Consider the following 25,288-nt stretch of genomic DNA (forward strand, 5'->3'; position numbering starts at 1 on the left):
TTTTTGTTTGTCTATTTCATCTTTTATGGCAAGAATGCCGAGGTCCCTGTGGATGTTTTGGTTGCAAATATAACATGGTGCACCAGTGACAGTTCACAGGATTTTCAATGGAGCGCTGTGTATAATGCATATGTTGCTGCTGCTCGCGTTCCCCCATAGCTGGGAGCCATATGTCGAGATGGGCTTCATAGTGGAGTTGTAGAGCAGGACCTTGTAGTCCAAACGCAGGGGCGAACGTGCATTAAGGATGCAGTGGAAGCTTCTGGCATTTAGTTTTAGATGTATTTTCTTGCGTTCGATGTGACTTCTACAGGTTAGTCGTCTGTCAAGGTGGACGCCGAGATACGTTACTTGGTTGACTTGGGGAATCTGCGTACTATTCAATCATTGTGGAGGATATGTTTTCCTGTCAAGGGTAAAAGTTATGTGTTTACATTTTTGTTAATTTGTTTTAATACGACTGTCAGATAGCCACCTCTCTACTACAAGGAGGTAATTGGCTAGCTGTTTTGTTGCTCGGTCTGGGCACCTAGAGATATCCGCTGTGTATAGGAGGAACAGAGTAGACCCTAATGCGCTTCCTTGCGGGACTCCAGCGTCGATATAGTAGCCGTCAGAAGTTGCTGTGTTGCACCATACTGCGAAGACTCTGTTGTAGAGATACGACTCAAGTAGCTTGTGAGTGTAATCAGGCAAGTGAGTTTTTATTTTGTGCATGAGGCCATCGAGCCATAATCGACCGAAGGCTTGAGATACATCGAGGAATATTGGGCTATTATTATATTATTGGAATATAATATTGGAATATTCCCGTTGCTTAAAGGCTGTGCGTATCTCTGATGTTATTCTGTTAACTTGTTCGATTGTTCCATGGCTTTGACGGAAGCCAAGTTGATGAGCAGGGATAACATTGTTTGCTCCTAGATATGGTATTTTGCGAGTTAGAAGGCATTTTTTAAAAAACTTAGACAGACACGATAATAAACTTATATGTCTGAGGGATGACGAAATTGTGTGGTCTTTCCGGACTTCGGTATGATAATACATTTTTTTATATTTTCTCGGACAGTAGCCGAGACTTGTGATCCCATTGTTTGGAAGTTCAATTATCATTTTTGTGGTTATTAGGACACCGCCCGGGGCCTTTTTCGGTTTTAGTTCCCCGATGACTTTCGCAATCTCCTTTGGCTGAAACAATGTTGGTAGGAAAATAGTTTAAGATTCGATTTTTGGTTGGACAAATGAGCCAGTGGCAGGGTTCGGCTGGAAGACGCTTCGAAGATGTAAAGCAAGAGTTTCGGCTGCGGACCCAGCTGCCCGGTAAATTTCTTGTCGGAGTGACGGTTTCGATTGGAAAGCTCAGATTTGGGTGAGCCCTCCACAGAGGATGTTTTGGACTGGCGAATGGTCTGATGAGAGGTCCAAAAACGCTTAAGCGCTTATTATATTGCGTGGAATTTTTTTTGTCACTGCCAAGTCTATTAAGTCTGAAATTTTTCTGGGGTCTGTTGGCCAGTATGTGGGGCTGCCAGGGGAAACATAGTCTAATTTGTTGGTTGGTTTTATGTTTCACGAGGCGTGATCCCCAGATCGTGTGTTTGGCATTAAATTCCCCTGCTGCTATAAAGCGATCTCCAAGTAAGTTTTAATAGTCTATTAATTGTCCTTCAGAAATTGTTGAAGAGTGGTTGCAGCTGTTTTTTCCTGTTGATGATGTTATTGACTTTTGCAGCGCAAATCTATTACTGTTGGATTTCCGGGTAATTTATTGTATATTTGAACACGGTTTATTTTTGGCTTGATATGCAAGTTATCCAACCCGTGAAACGGTTCCACTTATGGAATTTATAAACAAATTTTTGAATTCAATCTCAGCTATGTTACCCTTGCCTTCAGCGCCATTGCCTTTGCCTTTGCTTAAGATTCTGCCTTTGCCTTTGCCATTCACTTCGAGGGCCGCGCTTGACCGTCCTGCTAAGATAAATAAACCAATCGTAAAGTAAACACAAGCTTCCGTTCGAAGCCCAAACTTTTCCGTTCAAAGCCCACAGTATTGCGTTCTAAGTTCAGAACATATTGCGTTCCGATTTTCAATCAAATTTCATCGGTCAGCATAATTTCATTTCACAACGAGATGCGACAGTTTCAACATAAGCTTTTATTTTAAACAAAAATTAAAGTTCTGGAAGCTTAAGAAAAGGAAAGCTTCTGGCCGAGGTTCATTGGATAATTTTTTAGAATTAAGAGCGAGTCCTATTTTATCCGAGACCGCGATCGGTTCACAATTTTTAAAAAGTGTCTTGTATTAATTGAGTTTAAGAATAAAGGTTTATCACCCGAGTTTTAAAAATAAAAAAATAAATTTTTTTAAATCATCTACTAACGACAAATTTAATTGGCCCCCAACGTGGTGCCGCGTTAAATAAAAAGTTCCAAAAATTATTTAGTGAAAAATAAGTTAACTATAAACGGAGCTCGCGCGGCCACCAACTCAACATTTCTAGTGGAGAAATTAAAAAATCCACCAAACATCACAACAAAGTGACAGTGGTCGTTAACAATAATTAAATGGGAATTAAAAAATGAAATAGTCCATTTAAAGGTGAACTTTAAAAAAAGGGTGGACCAAAATCTTAAATAAAAAAATACAAGAACACAAAATAAAGCAAAACCAGAAACGCACTAAACAAAAACAGTTAAACAAACCAGCTCTTACAACAACAACAACAAAATCACAACTCGCTGAAACAGGAAAAATTAAAGAAGGAAGGAAGGGCATTCTATTGCCAATAATTTCTACCGAATCCATGAAGGAAGATCAACCCACAACCTCACAGAAGGAAGACCCCTTCGGGACAGTCTCGTGAGAAATTAATTTTTAATAAAAAAAAATTAAAAATTATAATCTAAGATCAGGGAATTTAAAAAAAAAAATATATATAATATAAGACTTAAACATTGATAGAAAGTAAGATAGATTCACGATTTAATAAAAAATATTGAGAAACAATCTGGAAGATTTAATAAATAGCTTTGGTGAAATAAATCTAACCATGGCAACCGAAGGTTCAGCACCAAATTTTTCTGCAGGTAGTATAGCCACAGCAGGCGGCTTAACGGTGGAATTAATAAATAGATTGATAAATGTTCAATTAAATGAAGTGAGCAGGAAAATAGAAGGTTTAGAAGGAAAGTTAGCCACAGATGGAAACACTGTGGAGGATTATAAAATACAAACAATCGACCCAACTATAAAATGCGATACAACACTTGAAGTGGTAAAATCTTTACCAAAATTCACGGGGAAACCAACACAATAGGGAAGGGAAAGCCGCAGAAACTGTAATGAGTCTCTATAAAATTCAAAGTGAACAGTATTTTATCGCCTTAACAATTTAACGAAATAAAATTTTGGGAGCTGCCCATGATGCTCTTACCAATCATGGCACCGTTCTAAACTTTCGAGCAATCTTATCTAGATTGGACTTTATATATAGCGATAAACGACCAATACATATTCTCGAGTCAGAACTAAGTATCCTCAGGCAGGGACGAATGACAGTTACAGAATACTATAATGAAGTCAATAAAAAAATGACACTACTAATAAACAAAACCATAATGACATACGGAAAGGACAGCGTTATTGCCAAAGAAACAAACAAAACAATAAGGAGCAATGCTTTACGAATTTTTATATCTGGGCTAAATGGATCTATCTCAGAAACTCTTTTCTCATTAAATCCACCAGATTTACCCAATGCTTTGGCAAAGGTCCAAGAACTAAAATCAAACAATTTCCGTGCTCAATTTGCAAACAGGTTTAATGGATTTAAAAATGAAAATAAATATCAGGGAAACAACTTACGATTTGATCAAAAAAGACAGAACAATAATACTAATAAAACGGGAAATTATTGGAATAATAACCAGAATTATAATTGGCCACAAAAGGGAAATTTTTGGCAAAACGATAATCATAATAATAATCAAAAGCAACAAGCCCTCGAGCCAATGGATGTTGAACCATCGATTCAACTCCAGAATAAACCTAGTTACAATCGACAGCCGAATAATAATTGGCAGGCAAATAATAATCGAGGTAGATACAATAATAATTATTATCAAAATAATAGTCGACCAAATAACTATCGCGCTAATCAAAATAAAGAGCAAACTCAAGCTCAGAAAAGGGAACCAGATGGAACAGTAAATCAGCCAGCTAATAAAGTAACCAGATTAAACAATATCAACGAAGATCATTTTTTAGACCAGACCCCTACAGGGGAATGCCTTATTTAAATAGGACAGACCGAAAAACCAAGAAGCAGTTAAAGATTTTAATAGATACAGGAGCCACTGCTTGTTATATAAAAAAGGGAATTTTCGAAAATAAAAATGAGTTATCAATATACAAAAAGGTAACTACAGTTCATGGGTATTCAATTATTAGGTATTACCATATTATAAATATATTTGAAACAAGACAATTATTTTATGAAATCGAAGGATTAGAATCTGATCTGCTAATTGGATTTAATTTATTAAGAAAAATTGGAGCTATAATAAATATAGAAAAGGGAGTCTTGAAATATAAAAGGAAAACAGAAAAGTTAAAATATTATGATAATGAGGAAAAAAATGAAATAAGTTTAATTGAAGAAAATAATATTCTTCCGTTAAAAGAATATATTATAAAAAAATATTTTGATGAAAAAAATAGCTGTAACCAACTGATTTTGTATGTCTGCTCGCTACGAGATTCGTGCGGCTAGCTCAGAAGATTGTGTGTTCGTCCCACCAAATTTATATGACGTGATTGCCCGTAGATCAGTGAGAAAACAAAGGTGTTCAAATGGTAACAGTGGGATTTATTCTCGTGGTATTAGTACAGCGGGTGTGTGGCTGGGCTAGCTTTGGTATCTCTTGGTTCTGGTTCCGCCGGCTGCTGGCGCTCCACTTGCTGGCTCCTCGACGCGTTGACTCGTCTTCCTCTGGATCCTGGGTCTCGGGACGCTTGTAGTGGCCGCCTCTGCTTGCTTGCCGACGCGTTGCCTCGGGGTCGCTTGTTGCGCCTTAGACCCGCAGAGAGTTCGGCCTTGTGGGCTTAGGGAAGCGTCCCGTTCCCAGACTAGGGTGAACAAGCCTTGCTCTCCAGGCCGACGCCTTTCGAGGCAATACCTGTCCCTTGCTCCGTCCCGGCCGGTCCCGCTAGGTTCTTGCTCAGTTCGCGCTGACAGTCAAGGCTGCCGCCAGGAGGCTGTCTAGCGGTTCACTTCGCTTTACGCCTAGCGCAGACGAACGTTCCACCCGGCTTTACCCTACTGCGTGACGTCCGCGGCGCTCCTGCGCTCCCCAATGAGCTCCGCGCGGCGATGGTAATGTGGCTGCCGGAAATGTCTGCTGGCGTCGCTGTCGATGTCCTCTGCGCTGTCTTCTGACCAGTATCTCGTTGTTCTGGCGCTCGGGGAGCGGGGCGGTCGCTGCTCGGGAACTTCGCCGGTAATCGCAGGGCTCTCCAAGCTGCCGCCTCTTGAAACCGCAAATCGATCTACCGCTCGTCCTTCACGCCAGGTCCTGCTTGGTCGGGCAAGGTACGCTGGGTCGCAGACAACTTTCCTCCCCAAGCTGACGGCTCTTCGTCGTAGGACTCTTTTGGTTATCTCTGACAGACCCGCCGGGCGACTCGCCAGGGTGTGGTCGTGACAAAGTTAGAAAACAAACGCCTTGACTTAGCCGCGTGATGCCTTCCAGAACTCAGCCACCTGTGTCTCAATTCGGAGATTCCTGATGTCCTAATCCCGAACGTCTCGACGTGGCGATCTTGCTCCTTGTATGCTTCCCACGGCGCTGCTTCCGACGACTCGCTTGGTTGTAGCTCCCTCGTAGATTATTTGCTTGACTGACTGTTTATTTGGTACCTTAACTGATCTTGAAGGTTTGACTCCTCGTGATCGACTGATCCAGCTGCCAGCGCTCTGCGGCCTTATATAGGGCTTCCGGGAACCGTTATTTCCCTTTTGCGCACGGCCCGCTGGGTCTCTCTACTCTGGGTCCACAGTCCGTGCCTCCTGGTTGACCCACTTGTCCTTCACGAACCGCTTTCCATTGATGCTCCGCCCACTGCTGCCGTTCCGCTGATTCCCGTGCCGCTTGTGGCACGCCTGTGTGCCGCTCCACTGCCGAGATGTGGCACTTCCTCTCCCGGTCCAAAGTTCACGGGAGAGTCCAAAGTCCGGTGGAGTTCCGTTATCCCCTTTTGCACACGGCACTCTTGCTCTGCCTGCGAAGTCTCCATTCTCTCTCGATCTCCATCCTTGGTCTCCAATCTCTCTCGCTCTCCTTCATTGGTCTCCAAACTCTCTCGCTCTCCTTCGTTGGTCTCCAAACTCTCTCGATCTCCACCCTTGGTCTCCAAACTCTCTCGTTCTCCTCGCCGCGCCGTTACTACGCGAATTCGCCGCGTATCTGGTAAGCGGCCGGTCATCTGCTGCTGCTTCTATTTGTGGGGAGTTATTCAACTCCTCACATTCCCCCCTTACTTCGGGAAACATTTAAGACTGGTTCCTACTCTCCGGCGCTTCCTTGCTTATCCTAGCCTTTGAGTCCTTGTGATTCCCGCGGCGCTCCCTCGTTGCTCCCTCGATGCTCCCTCGACGCTCTTAACTCCCTTGAGTTTCTACAGCGGGGGTCATCCTCCTCGTAGCAACTTTAAATCTCCCGCGCCGATATTTCCTGTGTTCCCACTGGGACATCGATACTCCTGGGCTATCGATCCCCAGCTCGCTGCTCATTGCTGAGTCTCACTCCTTTCCATGTTTCCTCCGCCTGGTCACACCATTCGTGCGTGATCGATATTTATTCGCATATCGATACCGGCGGTGCGGCGTTGCCACCTGCTCGTTTGCGATATTTCCACCTTGGCCGATATTTCCATTGTCGTGTGCCCATCGATCGCACTATCGTCCAGTGCCAATCGATCGCCTATCGAGGCGCCCCCTTCCCTGGCTCGTGGTGATTCTGCAACTTTCATACTATGAAATTCACAGGTAAGTTTCTTTTGCATTTCCTTCACTCCTTTTCATCTCATCCTTTCGTCCTCTCTCTCTTGATTTTAGTCAACTGTTGGTGTGGTGCGTGTTTCTGTTTTTTTTTTTTTTTTTTTTGTGACCAGCTGGCTACGGTGTAGATCTGATTCTGCACCGTCCTCCCCTTTTCCTCGGGTAACAACTAGACGGGCTCGTCCGCCGCATTCCGTATAGAATCTCCGGATGCTGCGGTGTATGTCTGGACTGCGAGTCTTGTGTTGCTTGTCTCCTTCCGCGCATACTCTCTTCTACGTTACCCGTATCCTTGTGCCGTTTTGTAAGTGTCCCTTCCGCCTGGCGTTGTCGCGGATGACTCTGGCAACTGCCCGACGCTGAATCCTGTTGCCTTGCGGTCGGGATCACCATCCATCCCTATCCACGTCCTTGTGCCCTACCCTTATGGTTGACCTTTCTGCGTGGCGTGTGGATGACTCTCGCTTCGGCCTGACGCCTAATCCTGTGGCCCCGCAGTCTGGATCAACGTGTGATCCTTATCCATGTCTTTGTTCTATCCTGATTGTCCTTTCCGTGTGGCGTATGGATGACTCTCGCTTCGGCCTGACGCCTAATCCTGTCGCCTCGTACCCGTTGTTAGACATTTGATGTTTCTGCTGTCTGCTCGTTTACTTGTTGCTTTAGTTCGCCAACGTGAACTGTCTTTTCTTTATTCGACTGTGTGTGGCGAATTTTGCAGATCACTGGAGAGACGAAATCCACAACCTGGTAAGGGCCATCGTACCTCGGGGCTAGTTTTGCAGCGAATCCTTCGGCCGCTTTGGACAGGTGATGTTCCTTGGCCCACACTATGTCGCCCACCGCTGGTGACCATTGCCTTCTTCTCAGATTGTAGTGTCTGGCTTGGTCCTGGGACGCCTTTTCCATATTTCGACGCACGATCTCGAATACCTCTCTTAGTTTGAGACAACTGACGTGAGGCAAGACGGTTGTATAGTCGAGTGCGCTCTGAGATTATCTCGTTTTAAAGTCAGTGTAGCGACGGTCGTTACCTAAAAACTGTGTATAGTGCGAGACACTCCGGGACTAGAGGTACGTACCAGGGCACTGTTCCGGCGGGGCCTCCGAACGTATCCCCAAGTCTTAAACTGGTGAGGCTGCTGTCGGTTCGTGGGCCAGGGGGGGGATCCTCTCCCGCGCCCATCGAGTGAGAGGCTTTCACCTCGAATTCTCTCTCACGCGCACAGCATCCACAAGCTCCCTCCCGCGCGTTTTTTCCCTCATCACTGCAAACAACCAAATCAGCTGTTTACAGTGTTGATCAACGTCTGGGTAGGAGCTTAACAGCGCGGATCCCCGCGCCTAACAGCACATAGTGTTGGAAAGCGCCATAAACTCGGGCCCAGCCAAAGTTTTTGAATTTTGAATATTCGAAATTCTCCAAATTCTGGCACCGGGATTCAGGGACGGCAAAAGGCAGAAGGCCAAGGATCGGGCTAAATTCCAACCCCTCCGCCGCGGCGGTGTCTATCAAAAGGGGCACTGGGGACCGAAAAGGGGCTGTATATCCCCCATCGTAAGCCTAGGGGAAATCTGTGGCCAGCGCGGGAGCCTCCCTCGAACAAACCGGGTAGCCCGAGATGGAGGAGGCTGAAAACCCTTTCGCGGGCATACCAGTGGTGGCAAGATCTCCCCGCCAGCCGAGGGAAGATGGGACCGACGGAGTTGCAGCGGCATTTAAGAAGGGCAGCAAGCTCGCCCGCTCGCCGGCACCTTCGACAACCCAAGTCGATGAGCTGATCGTAGACACCGAGGAAGCTAAGGATACCCCTAAGAGGACGCGTGATCCTGCGAGCCCAGCTAACTCGCAGAGGACAACGCCGGCCAAAAGGAGCAAGGCCTCCCACGAGGCAACCTGTCTGGAGGATCTCTTGGAGCTGGGGAAGCTTCTGCAGGAGGTATCCACCAAGATGATGGACAAGACGGCGCGCCACATAACTGTCGCCACGAGGGAGGCGTTCGTGCGCATGAAGGCGCTTCACACGAACATCCTAGAGGCGAACAGAGAGGGCGGCAAGGACGACAGTATCAGGGTGAATAAGCAAGATGCTGCAATTGTGTGCGTGAAATGCTCTCGAAGCCTGCAGAGCGCCGACAAAGAACAGCAGACAACGCCTGTCTGAAGGAGAGATTCTGCAGCGCAAACGGAGCCTTGGCGAAGGATAAGCCAGCCGACTGTGGCTGGAGGAACCGTGGTTCAAGTGGCCCCACCATCCACGCGCCCAACGCAGCAGAAAAGTGCCAAAGCTTCCAGGAGCACCCGAAAGAACCCGCCAAAAGGGCCACAAGAGAGAGATGCGACGCACGCTGGCGCCAGTAAGACTGTGAGCCCGGCAATTCCGGTCGCTGAGTGGGAGGTGGTCAAGAAAAAGCCGAGGGCCACGCGTCGCGCCAGACCCGACGCCGTCGTTGTCCAGGCGAGCGGGAAATCGTACAGCGAGGTGTTAGCCATGGTGACTCGAAGGGAAGATAAACAGCTGTCGGACTTGGGAAGCTGTGTATCCAAGGTACGTCGCACCATTAACGGCAACCTACTGCTCGAGGTGGCCAAAGGCAGCGCAGAAAGTGCAGAAGCCATGAAGGAGAGCATTGCGAGGGTGTTAGGCGACGCAGCATCAGTGCGAGCCATGTCGGACGAGACCAAACTGCTCGTCCTGGAGATACGAGACATCGACTCCATCGCGACGGAGCAGGAAATCTGCGCTGCGATTGCGAGCCAGTATGGTATCGACGCGGAGCGCATCAGAGTTCGGAGTCTGCGTCGAGGCTACGCGGAGTCGCAGCTAGCTGTGATCAGCTTGCCCTACTCCCTGGGGAAAACCGTCCTCCATCGTGGCGAGGTGCGGATTGGATGGACCATCTGCAGGATCCGGGAAAGAACAGGCCCCCCAAGATGTTTTAAATGCTTGGAATCCGGGCATATTGCAGTTAACTGCAAGAGCCTAGTGGACAGGAGCGATTGCTGCATGAGATGTGGTGAAAAAGGGCACAAGGCAGCCAAGTGCAGCAAGGAGCCTTCATGTTTATTCTGCTCTGCGGCAGGAAGAAAGGAGACCAGGCACCAGGCAGGAAGCAGGCTCTGCCCAGCCACAACCAGCGGGACAGGGAGACCTCGGCCGTCATGCAATTGATTCAGCTAAATTTGAACCATTGTAGTGCCGCGCAGGACCTCCTGAAGCAGACGGTGCGTGAGCTGGGTTCTGAGGTGGCGATACTAAGTGAGCCATACAGAGTGGAAAGCAGCAGCGATTGGGTCACGGATCGCACAGGCAAAGCTGCACTGTGGCTCTGCGGCGTGAGTGTTCCACCAATGCGGGACACGATGGCAGTAGAGGGATTTGTCCGAGCGAACGTAGGCGGCACATGGATCTACAGCTGCTACCTGGCCCCCAGTCTATCACTGACGTCCTTTAGCAGGATCATGGACGAGCTGATCAGCGACCTAAGAGGAAGGAGCAACGTGGTGATCGGAGGCGACTTTAACGCCTGGGCCGAGGAATGGGGCTCCCTCTATACCAACGGCAGGGGGCGCACCATCCTTGAAGCAATTGCGTCTCTGGACATCGTCCTGTTGAACGAGGGCTCCCAGCACACCTTCAACAGAGCTGGGGCCGGTTCAATCATCGATCTATCGTTCGCGAGCAGCTCGTTATCCCGTAGCACACGCTGGAGGATAGGCGAGGTGTTCACTGCCAGCGACCATGAGGCCATCCTGCTGACAGTTGGCGGTCCACCGTGCCAAAGCCAGCCGATGACCGGGCCAAGAAAAGCCTACCGCCAGGACACCTTTAGAACACAGACCTTCGCCAGCGCACTGGAGGGATTGGCTGTGTCTGAGCTGGACTCGGCAGATGTAGCAGCGAACAAATTGGCAGCCAGACTGGAGGAAGCCTGTGACCAAAGCATGCAGCAGCGTAAGACCTTTCGGAAGCACCACGCGCCAGTGTACTGGTGGAGTGAGGAAATCGCTAGCTTGCGCAGGACCTGCCTTCGAGCCAGGAGGTTAGTCCAAAGGGCGAGAGGCACCGCAAACCTTTCTGCCTGCAACTCTAGCTTTAAGAGTGCAAAGAAGGCACTCAAACTGGCGATTCGGGACAGCAAGAGGGAGAGCTACCTCAAGCTCTGTGACGAGCTGGAAAACGACCCATGGGGAAGAGCCTACAAGACGGTGGCAAGCGTGTGAGTGCCGGCAACAGGTCGCCTACTGACCCAGCGGTCCTGGAAGGCATTGTCCAAGTGCTGTTTTCAGAGGGTCGCCGCCATTGCATCCCCCGATGGACGCGACAAATTGGGAGCCAGATATGTCCGGTCACGGAGACGGAACTATTGTCTGCGGCAAGGAACATGAAGAGCAAGAAGGCACCCGGGCCGGATTTGGTCCCGAACAGAGCAGTGAAGACCCTGCTATCCCTCCATCCGGGCGTGGTAGCATCGCTCTACAACACGTGCATGCCGGAAGGGACCTTCCCCGACAGGTGGAAGCGCCAAAAACTTCTGCTCCTGCCGAAGCCAGGGAAACCAGCGGGCGAAGCTTCTTCCTATAGACCCATCTGCCTGCTGGACACTATAGGCAAGGTCTTCGAAAGGGTCATTGCAACAAGGCTTAACGCAGCTATGGAGGACGCCGGTGGACTGTCTTCCAACCAGTACGGTTTCCGTAAAGGGAAATCTACACTGGACGCGATAGAGAGGGTCACCAATATTGCTGCTAAAGCCATCGCGGGTACCAGATGGAAAGGTGGGACGAAAAAGTATTGTCTAGTGGTCACGCTGGACATACGGAACGCGTTCAACACAGCCGATTGGGGGAGGACACTGGAGGCACTACGGTCCTTCAACATCCCGGATTACCTGCTGAATGTAGTGCACAGCTACCTCAGCAAAAGGGAGTTGGTCCTAGATACCTCTGTGGGCCCCAGGACGTACGAGGTGACAGCCGGTGTTCCTCAAGGCTCGGTACTGGGCCCTCTGCTTTGGAACACGATGTATGACGGTGTTTTGAAGCTCCCACTGCCGAGCAGCACCGACATTGTGGGCTTTGCGGATGATGTCGCGCTGGTTGTGGTGGCCAAGGAAGTTGCGGCCGTGGAGGCAGCTGCAAACTGCGCAATTCGAGCAGTGGAGGAGTGGCTCGCAGTGGCGGGCCTAGAGCTGGCCTCTCACAAAACTGAGGCGGTGCTGATTTCAAGCAGGAAAGCAGTGGAGTCGGCGCATATCCAGATCGGAGGGTCAACGATAACTTCTCAGCGTGCCATAAGGTACCTGGGAGTCATGCTGGACACCCGCCTCTCCTACCGCGAACACCTGGAGTTCGTAAACAAGAAGGCAAGCGAAACCACAGGATCGCTCTGCAGGATCCTGCTGAATACCAGGGGACCGAAGCAGGACAGACGCAGGCTCCTCGCGACTGTTGTCAAGTCGCAGTTGCTGTACGCGGCTCCCCCCAACCCTACACCACCATGTGACAATACTGATCACGTGACCTTTTTGCCTCATTATCAGCAATTAATATTCAGCAGGTGTTGCTGTACACGGGAGAAAGGTCGCACACTTTCCCCACATCTCCATGTGACAGTATTGATCATGTATCCTTTTCCTCATTATCAGCAATCAACATTCAGCAGGTGTTGCTGTGCACGTGAGAAAGGTCGCAAACCCAAAACATCTAAAGCTGGTTGCCTTAGAGGGACATGTCCGATCATGTTGGGGAATAACGTTTCCTATGATTGTAAAACTAATTTAGAAATCAAAAGAACCCCAAATAAAATAAATCCCACAAGTTAATGATTCTCAGATGTCGAATATTTTCAAACAGACTTTTTTTTTCGCCCCAGAATGTTTAACTGGTAAATTTTTTCAAGATCTCTCCTTTCTACAAACGGGTCATAAACATATCATAAAAGGGATTCAAGCAAGAGCTACCCGAACATGCGCACCTGTCTATTACCTGACCGGAATAAAAGGGACACATGCACAAGTCTGAAGGCGCACGCCCATTGACAAAATCATGAGCCTCACGCCAACGACCTCACGGCTAAGTGCGAGCTCTAATACGTTCCCATAATAGGGGTTGAAGTCACGACCGCGCAACAACTCGCAAGTAGCCGACATATCTCAGTCAAGGAAATATTTTCCATTCTCCGTACCTGTAATTTTAACTCGAAATAAAATGTCAGAAGTTTATTTTGTACCATAATAAAACATTTATTCATTTACATTTATTTATTTTGGTATTGCGAACATTTTTTTTTTATATATAGAAATTAATTTTCTGCTATGATTCCGGCGATTTGCATAGAAGAAGCAGGTGCACGTTTCCGACGTCATTTCTGGATTACAAAATGTAAAGTGTTCACCATAATTCGTAGTTTTGAGGTCATGTCCACCTCGATTCATGAACATAGTTTTTGTGTTTAGAAGGTATTGAAAATGTTGACAAATTATCTCTCCTGTAAATTGTTCAATAAATTGGTCAATTTCCTCATGAAACTTAATTTGGTTAATTTTGTTTTCTTGCACATCCTTACACATCTAGTCTCAACTTTAAAATAATGCATAAAAATTATTTTATTGTTTTGAAGCTACTTTTAAAAAATGTCAAAATAATGTATGCATTGTTTAGAGCACAAACCCCGCCCTTAAGGTGTGTTTCACAAGAGGGAAACCGGTTTCCTTTAAACCTGTTTAATGACGGACAGCCCATTTCCTCGACATTAATGAGCTGACGACTCCCAAAAAACGTCTGTAGAAATCGTTTCTTTTCCACACCATTACAAATAATTTGTTTTCCGCTTGTAATTGTCCTTAGATACTTTCGAGTTTGTGGAAAACTATTTTCTCCATCGTTCCAACAAATTTTGTGATGTGTATTGGTTAACCAAATTGCAGTCTTTCGAGATTTTGTATTTAGCAAAGTAAAATCATATGGTGGTTCTATTAAAAAACTATTATTCAAGTTTGGAACTTTTTCGAATACAATTCCAATTTCCTTTAGAATAAAATTATTATTATTATCAAAGAAACCTTGAACATCAATCGAAACAGTATCTTTGGACATTTTTCTAATGTTAAACAACTCGTTGTACTAGTCCGTTTAGTGGGTTATATTCAACTATACGGTCTTGTATGAGGAGACAGTAAGCTTGGGTATTTTCATGACTTGGTGTCTTTAGTTCTATTGAAATTCTCACATCAATAGGACCAATTTTACTGATTCATTTTGATATGAAAGATCAATTACAATAATAGGGGTCTTCAATTTAAATTCATTTGGGGTCAAAAATGGTGGTGATTCACGATTAACTAGATTGAAATCTTGTATACATTTCATATAGGTGAGCATACTAATTCTTACTAAAATCAACATTCAGATTATCATATGGATATGACTCAGAATTCAAGTGAACTTTCAAGTTTGATAAGTTATTTGTGATAAGTTCTCCATTTAGTGTAAATCCAATTATGGCAAATCTTGGTTTTTTGCGGTTAGCCGACAATTTCACATTCCAGCTGTGTTGACTTCCATACCCCAATTTGGGGTTAACATATGAATCCCAACTCCGGAATGCGATTGGTAGGTTTACACCACTTTTAATAATATCGTACATCTTAATTTTTTGCAAAATCGCTCAGAGTTACATGGGGAATTTTCCAGATTTTTTTTCGTAATTTCCAACTTAAAAGTTTGTTCATTTCTGGTTTGCTCAAACACATCACCAAGATTCTTAGTTAGCATCAACACTAGTTCATGCTTACAATTTAACAAAACTTTTTTATAATCCTCAGCCAATCCCAACAAATTTTTTAATGGTACAGAAAAATTTTAATTGGGGATCCCGTAGAAATTTCGTCTCCACTGCTCCATCCAGAATTTAATAGGTATTGACTTTGAAGATTATCCAGAGATATACAATTTTTTTTATGGTAGTAGCCATATCGACATAGACTTGACACGTTGGACTCGTTGTATTTAGTTGTTACCTAGCAGTATTATGATTATTATGGTTACTTTCTTTTTAGTCTTGCTTTTGGATGGTTACTTTTTGTATAGTACCTGTACAGTACTTGATTTTGGACGGTTACTATCTGTATAGTATCTGTAAAGTACTTGGTTTTAGATGATAACTAAATGTTAACAAGTATTATGAGTCGCTATAGTCTCTTATTAAGAACTATCGAAGTACACAAGTTAAAGTTTCTAAGATGTGTTAGCCAAACACACTTGCAGTGAACTATCATTACCTGACCGTCATCAAAGTCACATGCCCAAGACCCAAGGACATTGAATAAAATACATCCCCTTCATTTGTACCTGGAGTTTTAATTACAGTCAGATACAAAATTTGTAGGATTATTCAATATTTCTTTATATATTTTATTATTGTAAACATATTTCATTAAATTCATAATTAATTATATTTTATGTATATTTGTATATAATTAATTTTCTTACTTCAGCCCTCTGTAAGAAACATGTCGCTTATTAATCTTCGTTCCAAGCGTAGATTTTCGCTTGGTTCCCATAGATAGATGTAAAATAGTTCTCACAATGTAATCTTTCTCAGATGCTGAATTATTTTTAAAGCATTCATTTGTTCCATCCCATAATAATATTGTAACATATTTCGATGGCATCATTAGCTAGCATAGGAGCGCCTATCAATTTAATTTCTGATTGAAGTTTATGATAGAGGTGTTGGGACCTGGTAATATCGGTTTTTGTTGTCAACTATTTTTCTAGTTCTAGTTTTCTAATTCTATTCTATTTGTATACTATTTGTATGAGTAAGGCATCATTGTCTAAGATTCTGAATAAGTTTAATAAACTCTTTAATTACAATACTGATTAGCTGGTTACTATATATTTAGTAGATGTATACAAGTTGTTTAGTATCTGGTTTCTATATGTTTAATAGATGTATACAAGTTGTTTACTAGATGTATACAAGTTGTTTACTAGCTGTTTAGTATCTGGCTACTATATATTTAGTAGATGTATACAAGTTGTTTACTAGCTGTTTAGTATCTGGTTACTATATATTTAGTAGATGTATACAAGTTGTTTAGTATTTATGTTTAGTAGATGTATACAAGTTGTTTACTAAATGTATACAAGTTGTTTACTAGCTGTTTAGTATCTGGTTTCTATATGATTAGTAGATGTATACAAGTTGTTTAATAGATGTATACAAGTTGCATACTAGCTGTTTAGTATCTGGTTTATATACCTTTAATATCTGTTTACTTGATGTTTACTATTTATTATTAGCTGGTTACTAGTTGTTATTAACGTCTACGAGCTTTTATAGTCTTTTGTTAAGAATGATCAAAAATTCTTGATCACTAGACGACTTTCGATGTGAAGTAAAAACTTACACTCTGATTTTCAGTGTGTTTGCTATGTACGTAAGAAAGAATGCAAAGCCAAAATAGCTCAAGATTGATATATAAATCTTAGAGGAACATGTCCGATTATGTTGGGGGAAGATGTATCCTGTGATTGTAAAACTAATTAAGATATAAATTGTTCACAAGTTGTCTAAAAGCTGTGTAGAAGCTGCTTTGATAAACAATTTTGATTCATAATTACAGATATTAAGAATATATAATAATAGCACCCACTTTAACTAGTATATTGTTAAAATAAAACATTTCCATTTTTCATATTCTTTCATCTTATGTAGGTATAATAAATGTAATCTTAACTACGATAGCTAGCCTTACATCCCATAACTATAGTTATTAGCTACAATAAAATGTCTAGAAAGAACAAAATATATGAATGTCAAAAAACGATTTAAAACTAACTATAATTGGGAAAGTAATTGAAATCGCTCCGGCGTAATACAGTAAAAAACAAAAAACACTGTGATTATCCCATTTTCTATCACCATAACAAATGAGTATACTCACACCTAAATGACCAATTGTAACAGTTATAAATGGTTCGCAAATAATAAATACTTTCCTTATTATATTTTTTATGACCTTTTTTATGAAGGGATAATATTCCATGAATTTTTTTTCATTACCTTGACCTTTGCGCCTGCGTTGAGGCTTTTTAGCAATCCTTTACACCACCACCTGTGTTTATTGTAGGTAACCAACTTGACTCTGGGGTTATGGCACGGTTAGCAATGGGTGGTTTGCTTAATGGGATTTAAATTATCGGTGACAAATTTATAAGTGAAAGTCACAGACATTTTGGACAATGGATACAATTGGTCATTTAGGTGTGAGTATACTCATTTGTTATGGTGATAGAAAATGGGATAATCACAGTGTTTTTTGTTTTTTACTGTATTACGCCGGAGCGATTTCAATTACTTTCCCAATTATAGTTAGTTTTAAATCGTTTTTTGACATTCATATATTTTGTTCTTTCTAGACATTTTATTGTAGCTAATAACTATAGTTATGGGATGTAAGGCTAGCTATCGTAGTTAAGATTACATTTATTATACCTACATAAGATGAAAGAATATGAAAAATGGAAATGTTTTATTTTAACAATATACTAGTTAAAGTGGGTGCTATTATTATATATTCTTAATATCTGTAATTATGAATCAAAATTGTTTATCAAAGCAGCTTCTACACAGCTTTTAGACAACTTGTGAACAATTTATATCTTAATTAGTTTTACAATCACAGGATACATCTTCCCCCAACATAATCGGACATGTTCCTCTAAGATTTATATATCAATCTTGAGCTATTTTGGCTTTGCATTCTTTCTTACGTACATAGCAAACACACTGAAAATCAGAGTGTAAGTTTTTACTTCACATCGAAAGTCGTCTAGTGATCAAGAATTTTTGATCATTCTTAACAAAAGACTATAAAAGCTCGTAGACGTTAATAACAACTAGTAACCAGCTAATAATAAATAGTAAACATCAAGTAAACAGATATTAAAGGTATATAAACCAGATACTAAACAGCTAGTATGCAACTTGTATACATCTATTAAACAACTTGTATACATCTACTAATCATATAGAAACCAGATACTAAACAGCTAGTAAACAACTTGTATACATCTAGTAAACAACTTGTATACATCTACTAAACATAAATACTAAACAACTTGTATACATCTACTAAATATATAGTAACCAGATACTAAACAGCTAGTAAACAACTTGTATACATCTAGTAAACAACTTGTATACATCTATTAAACATATAGAAACCAGATACTAAACAACTTGTATACATCTGCTAAATATATAGTAGCCAGCTACTAAACAGCTAGTAAACAACTTACATACATCTAGTAAACAACTTGTATACATCTATTAAACATATAGAAACCAGATGCTAAACAACTTGTATACATCTACTAAATATATAGTAACCAGATACTAAACAACTTGTATACATCTACTAAATATATAGTAGCCAGATACTAAACAGCTAGTAAACAACTTGTATACATCTAGTAAACAACTTGTATACATCTATTAAACATATAGAAACCAGATACTAAACAACTTGTATACATCTACTAAATATATAGTAACCAGCTAATCAGTATTGTAATTAAAGAGTTTATTAAACTTATTCAGAATCTTAGACAATGATGCCTTACTCATACAAATAGTATACAAATAGAATAGAATTAGAAAACTAGAACTAGAAAAATAGTTGACAACAAAAACCGATATTACCAGGTCCCAACACCTCTATCATAAACTTCAATCAGAAATTAAATTGATAGGCGCTCCTATGCTAGCTAATGATGCCATCGAAATATGTTACAATATTATTATGGGATGGAACAAATGAATGCTTTAAAAATAATTCAGCATCTGAGAAAGATTACATTGTGAGAACTATTTTACATCTATCTATGGGAACCAAGCGAAAATCTACGCTTGGAACGAAGATTAATAAGCGACATGTTTCTTACAGAGGGCTGAAGTAAGAAAATTAATTATATACAAATATACATAAAATATAATTAATTATGAATTTAATGAAATATGTTTACAATAATAAAATATATAAAGAAATATTGAATAATCCTACAAATTTTGTATCTGACTGTAATTAAAACTCCAGGTACAAATGAAGGGGATGTATTTTATTCAATGTCCTTGGGTCTTGGGCATGTGACTTTGATGACGGTCAGGTAATGATAGTTCACTGCAAGTGTGTTTGGCTAACACATCTTAGAAACTTTAACTTGTGTACTTCGATAGTTCTTAATAAGAGACTATAGCGACTCATAATACTTGTTAACATTTAGTTATCATCTAAAACCAAGTACTTTACAGATACTATACAGATAGTAACCGTCCAAAATCAAGTACTGTACAGGTACTATACAAAAAGTAACCATCCAAAAGCAAGACTAAAAAGAAAGTAACCATAATAATCATAATACTGCTAGGTAACAACTAAATACAACGAGTCCAACGTGTCAAGTCTATGTCGATATGGCTACTACCATAAAAAAAATTGTATATCTCTGGATAATCTTCAAAGTCAATACCTATTAAATTCTGGATGGAGCAGTGGAGACGAAATTTCTACGGGATCCCCAATTAAAATTTTTCTGTACCATTAAAAAATTTGTTGGGATTGGCTGAGGATTATAAAAAAGTTTTGTTAAATTGTAAGCATGAACTAGTGTTGATGCTAACTAAGAATCTTGGTGATGTGTTTGAGCAAACCAGAAATGAACAAACTTTTAAGTTGGAAATTACGAAAAAAAATCTGGAAAATTCCCCATGTAACTCTGAGCGATTTTGCAAAAAATTAAGATGTACGATATTATTAAAAGTGGTGTAAACCTACCAATCGCATTCCGGAGTTGGGATTCATATGTTAACCCCAAATTGGGGTATGGAAGTCAACACAGCTGGAATGTGAAATTGTCGGCTAACCGCAAAAAACCAAGATTTGCCATAATTGGATTTACACTAAATGGAGAACTTATCACAAATAACTTATCAAACTTGAAAGTTCACTTGAATTCTGAGTCATATCCATATGATAATCTGAATGTTGATTTTAGTAAGAATTAGTATGCTCACCTATATGAAATGTATACAAGATTTCAATCTATTGTAGTTAATCGTGAATCACAACCATTTTTGACCCCAAATGAATTTAAATTGAAGACCCCTATTATTGTAATTGATCTTTCATATCAAAATGAATCAGTAAAATTGGTCCTATTGATGTGAGAATTTCAATAGAACTAAAGACACCAAGTCATGAAAATACCCAAGCTTACTGTCTCCTCATACAAGACCGTATAGTTGAATATAACCCACTAAACGGACTAGTACAACGAGTTGTTTAACATTAGAAAAATGTCGAAAGATACTGTTTCGATTGATGTTCAAGGTTTCTTTGATAATAATAATAATTTTATTCTAAAGGAAATTGGAATTGTATTCGAAAAAGTTCCAAACTTGAATAATAGTTTTTTAATAGAACCACCATATGATTTTACTTTGCTAAATACAAAATCTCGAAAGACTGCAATTTGGTTAACCAATACACATCACAAAATTTGTTGGAACGATGGAGAAAATAGTTTTCCACAAACTCGAAAGTATCTAAGGACAATTACAAGCGGAAAACAAATTATTTGTAATGGTGTGGAAAAGAAACGATTTCTACAGACGTTTTTTGGGAGTCGTCAGCTCATTAATGTCGAGGAAATGGGCTGTCCGTCATTAAACAGGTTTAAAGGAAACCGGTTTCCCTCTTGTGAAACACACCTTAAGGGCGGGGTTTGTGCTCTAAACAATGCATACATTATTTTGACATTTTTTAAAAGTAGCTTCAAAACAATAAAATAATTTTTATGCATTATTTTAAAGTTGAGACTAGATGTGTAAGGATGTGCAAGAAAACAAAATTAACCAAATTAAGTTTCATGAGGAAATTGACCAATTTATTGAACAATTTACAGGAGAGATAATTTGTCAACATTTTCAATACCTTCTAAACACAAAAACTATGTTCATGAATCGAGGTGGACATGACCTCAAAACTACGAATTATGGTGAACACTTTACATTTTGTAATCCAGAAATGACGTCGGAAACGTGCACCTGCTTCTTCTATGCAAATCGCCGGAATCATAGCAGAAAATTAATTTCTATATATAAAAAAAAAATGTTCGCAATACCAAAATAAATAAATGTAAATGAATAAATGTTTTATTATGGTACAAAATAAACTTCTGACATTTTATTTCGAGTTAAAATTACAGGTACGGAGAATGGAAAATATTTCCTTGACTGAGATATGTCGGCTACTTGCGAGTTGTTGCGCGGTCGTGACTTCAACCCCTATTATGGGAACGTATTAGAGCTCGCACTTAGCCGTGAGGTCGTTGGCGTGAGGCTCATGATTTTGTCAATGGGCGTGCGCCTTCAGACTTGTGCATGTGTCCCTTTTATTCCGGTCAGGTAATAGACAGGTGCGCATGTTCGGGTAGCTCTTGCTTGAATCCCTTTTATGATATGTTTATGACCCGTTTGTAGAAAGGAGAGATCTTGAAAAAATTTACCAGTTAAGCATTCTGGGGCGAAAAAAAACGTCTGTTTGAAAATATTCGACATCTGAGAATCATTAACTTGTGGGATTTATTTTATTTGGGGTTCTTTTGATTTCTAAATTAGAACATGTCCCTCTAAGGCAACCAGCTTTAGATGTTTTGGGTTTGCGACCTTTCGCACGTGCACAGCAACACCTGCTGAATGTTAATTGCTGATAATGAGGAAAAGGATACATGATCAATATTGTCACATGGAGATGTGGGGAAAGTGTGCGACCTTTCTCCCGTGTACAGCAACACCTGCTGAATATTAATTGCTGATAATGAGGCAAAAAGGTCACGTGATCAGTATTGTCACATGGTGGTGTGGGGTTGGGGGGCAATTTAGTATACTCTTTATGGATATGATCGTGACATTTTTATGACATCTAAACCCCTTAAAATCAGATAATTTATGGATTATGCTAATTGTCCCAGAACCCGCATACGTTAATGAAGAGGCGGGGGCCATTAATATGTTAATTAGTGAGAGGCGGGGGTCATTAATATGCTAATTAGTAAGGGGACGGGGGCCATTAATATGCTAATTGTCCCAGAACCCGTCTTTCCCTACTACTATAGCGGCTACTTTTTCTGGATCTGTTCCTATTCCCTCGCTTGTCACTCGATGTCCCAGGTACAGTAGTTCTTTTTTAAAGAATTGGCATTTTTCTGGATTCAGCTTCAGGTTTGCCCTTTTTAGACGCCGGAACACTTCTCTCAGGTTTCTTTTGTGTTCTTCCAGCGTGCGACCGATCACTATTATGTCATCCTGGTAAGCGAATGCGTGAGGTGACATCTCGGGGCCATTTACTTGGTCCAAGACTCGCTGAAACGTTGCCGACGCCGAGTGAAGTCCGAACGGCATTACCCTCCACTGAAACAGACCTTTGCCTGGTACCGTGAACGCCGTATACTGCCTGCTACTCTCTTCCAGAGGGATTTGCCAGTATCCATCCTTCAGGTCCAAGCTGCTGATGTACCGCGCTTCCCTTAGTTGGTCCAGGATGTAGTTTATGCGAGGCATTGGGTAGGCATCCTTAACTGACTTCGCGTTGATCTGCCTGAAGTCGACACACAGTCTCCACTTGCCTGTCTTCTTTTTCACCATCACGATGGGGGAGCTGTATGGGCTTTTTGAATGCTCTATGAACCCCATTTGGAGAAGCTCGTCCACCTTTGCGTTGATTTCCCCTTGAATTTTTGGGTTCTTTGGGTAGTATCTCTGCTTGATTGGCTTGTCGTCCTTCATTTTGATCTGGTGTTCTGCCATATTCGATGTTCCCGACATTGTGCTGAAGTCTGCCAGCTCTGTTTCAAGGAACGCTGTAGTATCGTCCAACTCGTTTACTTATTGAACGACTGCTACTGATAGCTTCTCCTCGAGCCATCCATTGTGTCGGTTCCTGGCTGGTATTATTATCTCGTGTCCAGCACACATTATCTCTGTTCCGACTTGTTTCAGGAAGTTCCATCCCAACACTAATGTATCCACTACCCCGGGTAAAATCAACAGGTCATATGGTCACTTGTTTGTTGCCGAATTTGACCTCCACCTCGAGCTGCGCATTAATTCCGCCGCACCTTCCATCTGCCAACCTAACTTGCCGTCTCGTCCTGGTAATCTTTCCTAGAGCAGCAATATTGTCCGCCAATTCTTCGCTAACGAAGCTTGCCGTTGCTCCGGTGTCGGTTGTGGCTTTGTAGCTGTTCCCACCAATCATCACAGCTGCGGACAACTGCTGCTCCTCCTCGATTAGCTTGCCCGTTAGTTTGGAAGGTGGCATTGTGCGATCCCCGCTCGCCTCTCTGCGGCTGAGATCGCTGGCCATTTCCCGATCGTTGGCAGCAATCGACGCTCCTGACACCCACCTTGCCGCATATCCAACAAAACAGCAGCCGCTGGTTTCGACATCCTCTAGCCCAGTGTCCGTTCCCACCGCATTTCCGACAGGCCTCCTGCGGGTCTGTGATATGGGTGGCCTCTTGTGGCCTCTGTGTGTTGCTTGGCGGCCTCCACAAGGTATTGTTTGGCTGTCTCTGTTGCTGTGGGGGTGGTGCCCAATGGCCTCCGCGTGGTGCGTCTGTTGCCTGCTGTCGTCTGGCTTGGTGTGGTGGTGACCATTGGTCGTTTCCTCGTATGTCCTGGTTATCTACCTCCTCGCATCTCCTGCATGTCACCTGTGTTGATGACGCCGACTTTGTCTTTAAGAACTTGTTCTCCTGTGCGAAGACTTCCCGTTCCTTTTCAAGTTCTTCGTACTCATCGGCTAGGATCATTAGCGTGTCCAGGTCCGACACTTTGTATGCTCTTAAGAACATTCGTAGGCTTGGGGTGCAGTTCTCTTTAATGACCCTTAACGTCTCTTTCGTAGAATAGTTAAGTGGCCTCACCATCGTCTGCATGTCGATCATGTAGTCCTTGAACGACTCGCTGAAGCCTTGCTTCCTTTGCCGGACCTGGTCCGCCAGCCTAGTGAAGAAGTCTCTTGGCAGGAAATATGTGTGGAAGCTTTCAATGAATTCTGCCCAAGTTCTCCATTGCTTATTGTTGGGTATGAACCATTTCAAGGCCCTTCCTTTTAGCAACTCCGGCATCGCTCGAGGGATCATATCAAGCTCCAAACCGTACGTGTTGGCGGACCATTCTACCTGCTCCAGGAACTCGAATGGTTTTTCCGCCCCGTCGAACCTGAACGACCATTCGCGGACCTGCTTAGCGACCTTTGCATAGTCCGACTGGCTTGGTCTCGGGATCAGCGCTGCTGCTTTCTTTTCTTGGCTTGATTCTCTCCTGTGGGCCTCTCTCTGCATGTTGTCAACGCTCAGGCTTGCCACCAGGCTGTCCCCTTCAGCGTTCGTTAATGCTTGGGCCGGCTCTGTCGTAGTACGTCGCCTACAGCTCGGCCCAGATGTCGACGAGTTGTGGATCGTTCTCTGTTTCGGAGTAGTATTCCGATAGTGCCTTCCTCATGTCGTCAAGCCTGCCCTCCAGGGCGACGTTGAGCATCTGTGCGACATGGGCGAAGTCTTTCTTCTTGAGGCGGTAAATCCACTTCTTTCCCATTTTTACTGTGCTGTTCTCACTGTTGGGACAATCACGTTGGGCGCCAGATGTAACGAACTGATTTTGTGTGTCTGCTCGCTACGAGATTCGTGCGGCTAGCTCAGAAGATTGTGTGTTCGTCCCACCAAATTTATATGACGTGATTGCCCGTAGATCAGTGAGAAAACAAAGGTGTTCAAATGGTAACAGTGGGATTTATTCTCGTGGTATTAGTACAGCGGGTGTGTGGCTGGGCTAGCTTTGGTATCTCTTGGTTCTGGTTCCGCCGGCTGCTGGCGCTCCACTTGCTGGCTCCTCGACGCGTTGACTCGTCTTCCTCTGGATCCTGGGTCTCGGGACGCTCGTAGTGGCCGCCTCTGCTTGCTTGCCGACGCGTTGCCTCGGGGTCGCTTGTTGCGCCTTAGACCCGCAGAGAGTTCGGCCTTGTGGGCTTAGGGAAGCGTCACCGTTCCCAGACTAGGGTGAACAAGCCTTGCTCTCCAGGCCGACGCCTTTCGAGGCAATACCTGTCCCTTGCTCTGTCCCGGACGGTCCCGCTAGGTTCTTGCTCAGTTC

At 42.9% G+C, this 25,288-nt stretch overlaps 1 protein-coding gene across 1 annotated transcript; it reads left to right on the forward strand.

The window, feature by feature from the left end:
* The first annotated feature begins 10,122 nt into the window (after positions 1–10,122).
* Positions 10,123–11,286, forward strand: LOC136117573 (uncharacterized). The gene has a single exon (XM_065868548.2). It carries the CDS (start codon positions 10,123–10,125, stop codon positions 11,284–11,286), a length of 1,164 nt encoding a protein of 387 aa, XP_065724620.2.
* Positions 11,287–25,288: the final 14,002 nt, after the last annotated feature.

Source organism: Drosophila suzukii, chromosome 3, assembly GCF_043229965.1.
Source record: "Drosophila suzukii chromosome 3, CBGP_Dsuzu_IsoJpt1.0, whole genome shotgun sequence".
Classification (NCBI taxonomy): domain Eukaryota; kingdom Metazoa; phylum Arthropoda; class Insecta; order Diptera; family Drosophilidae; genus Drosophila; species Drosophila suzukii.

What these genes read in the sequence shown, in the direction of transcription:
- LOC136117573 (XM_065868548.2), top strand. Translation starts at nt 10,123, where the DNA reads ATGTTTATTCTGCTCTGCGGCAGGAAGAAAGGAGACCAGGCACCAGGC.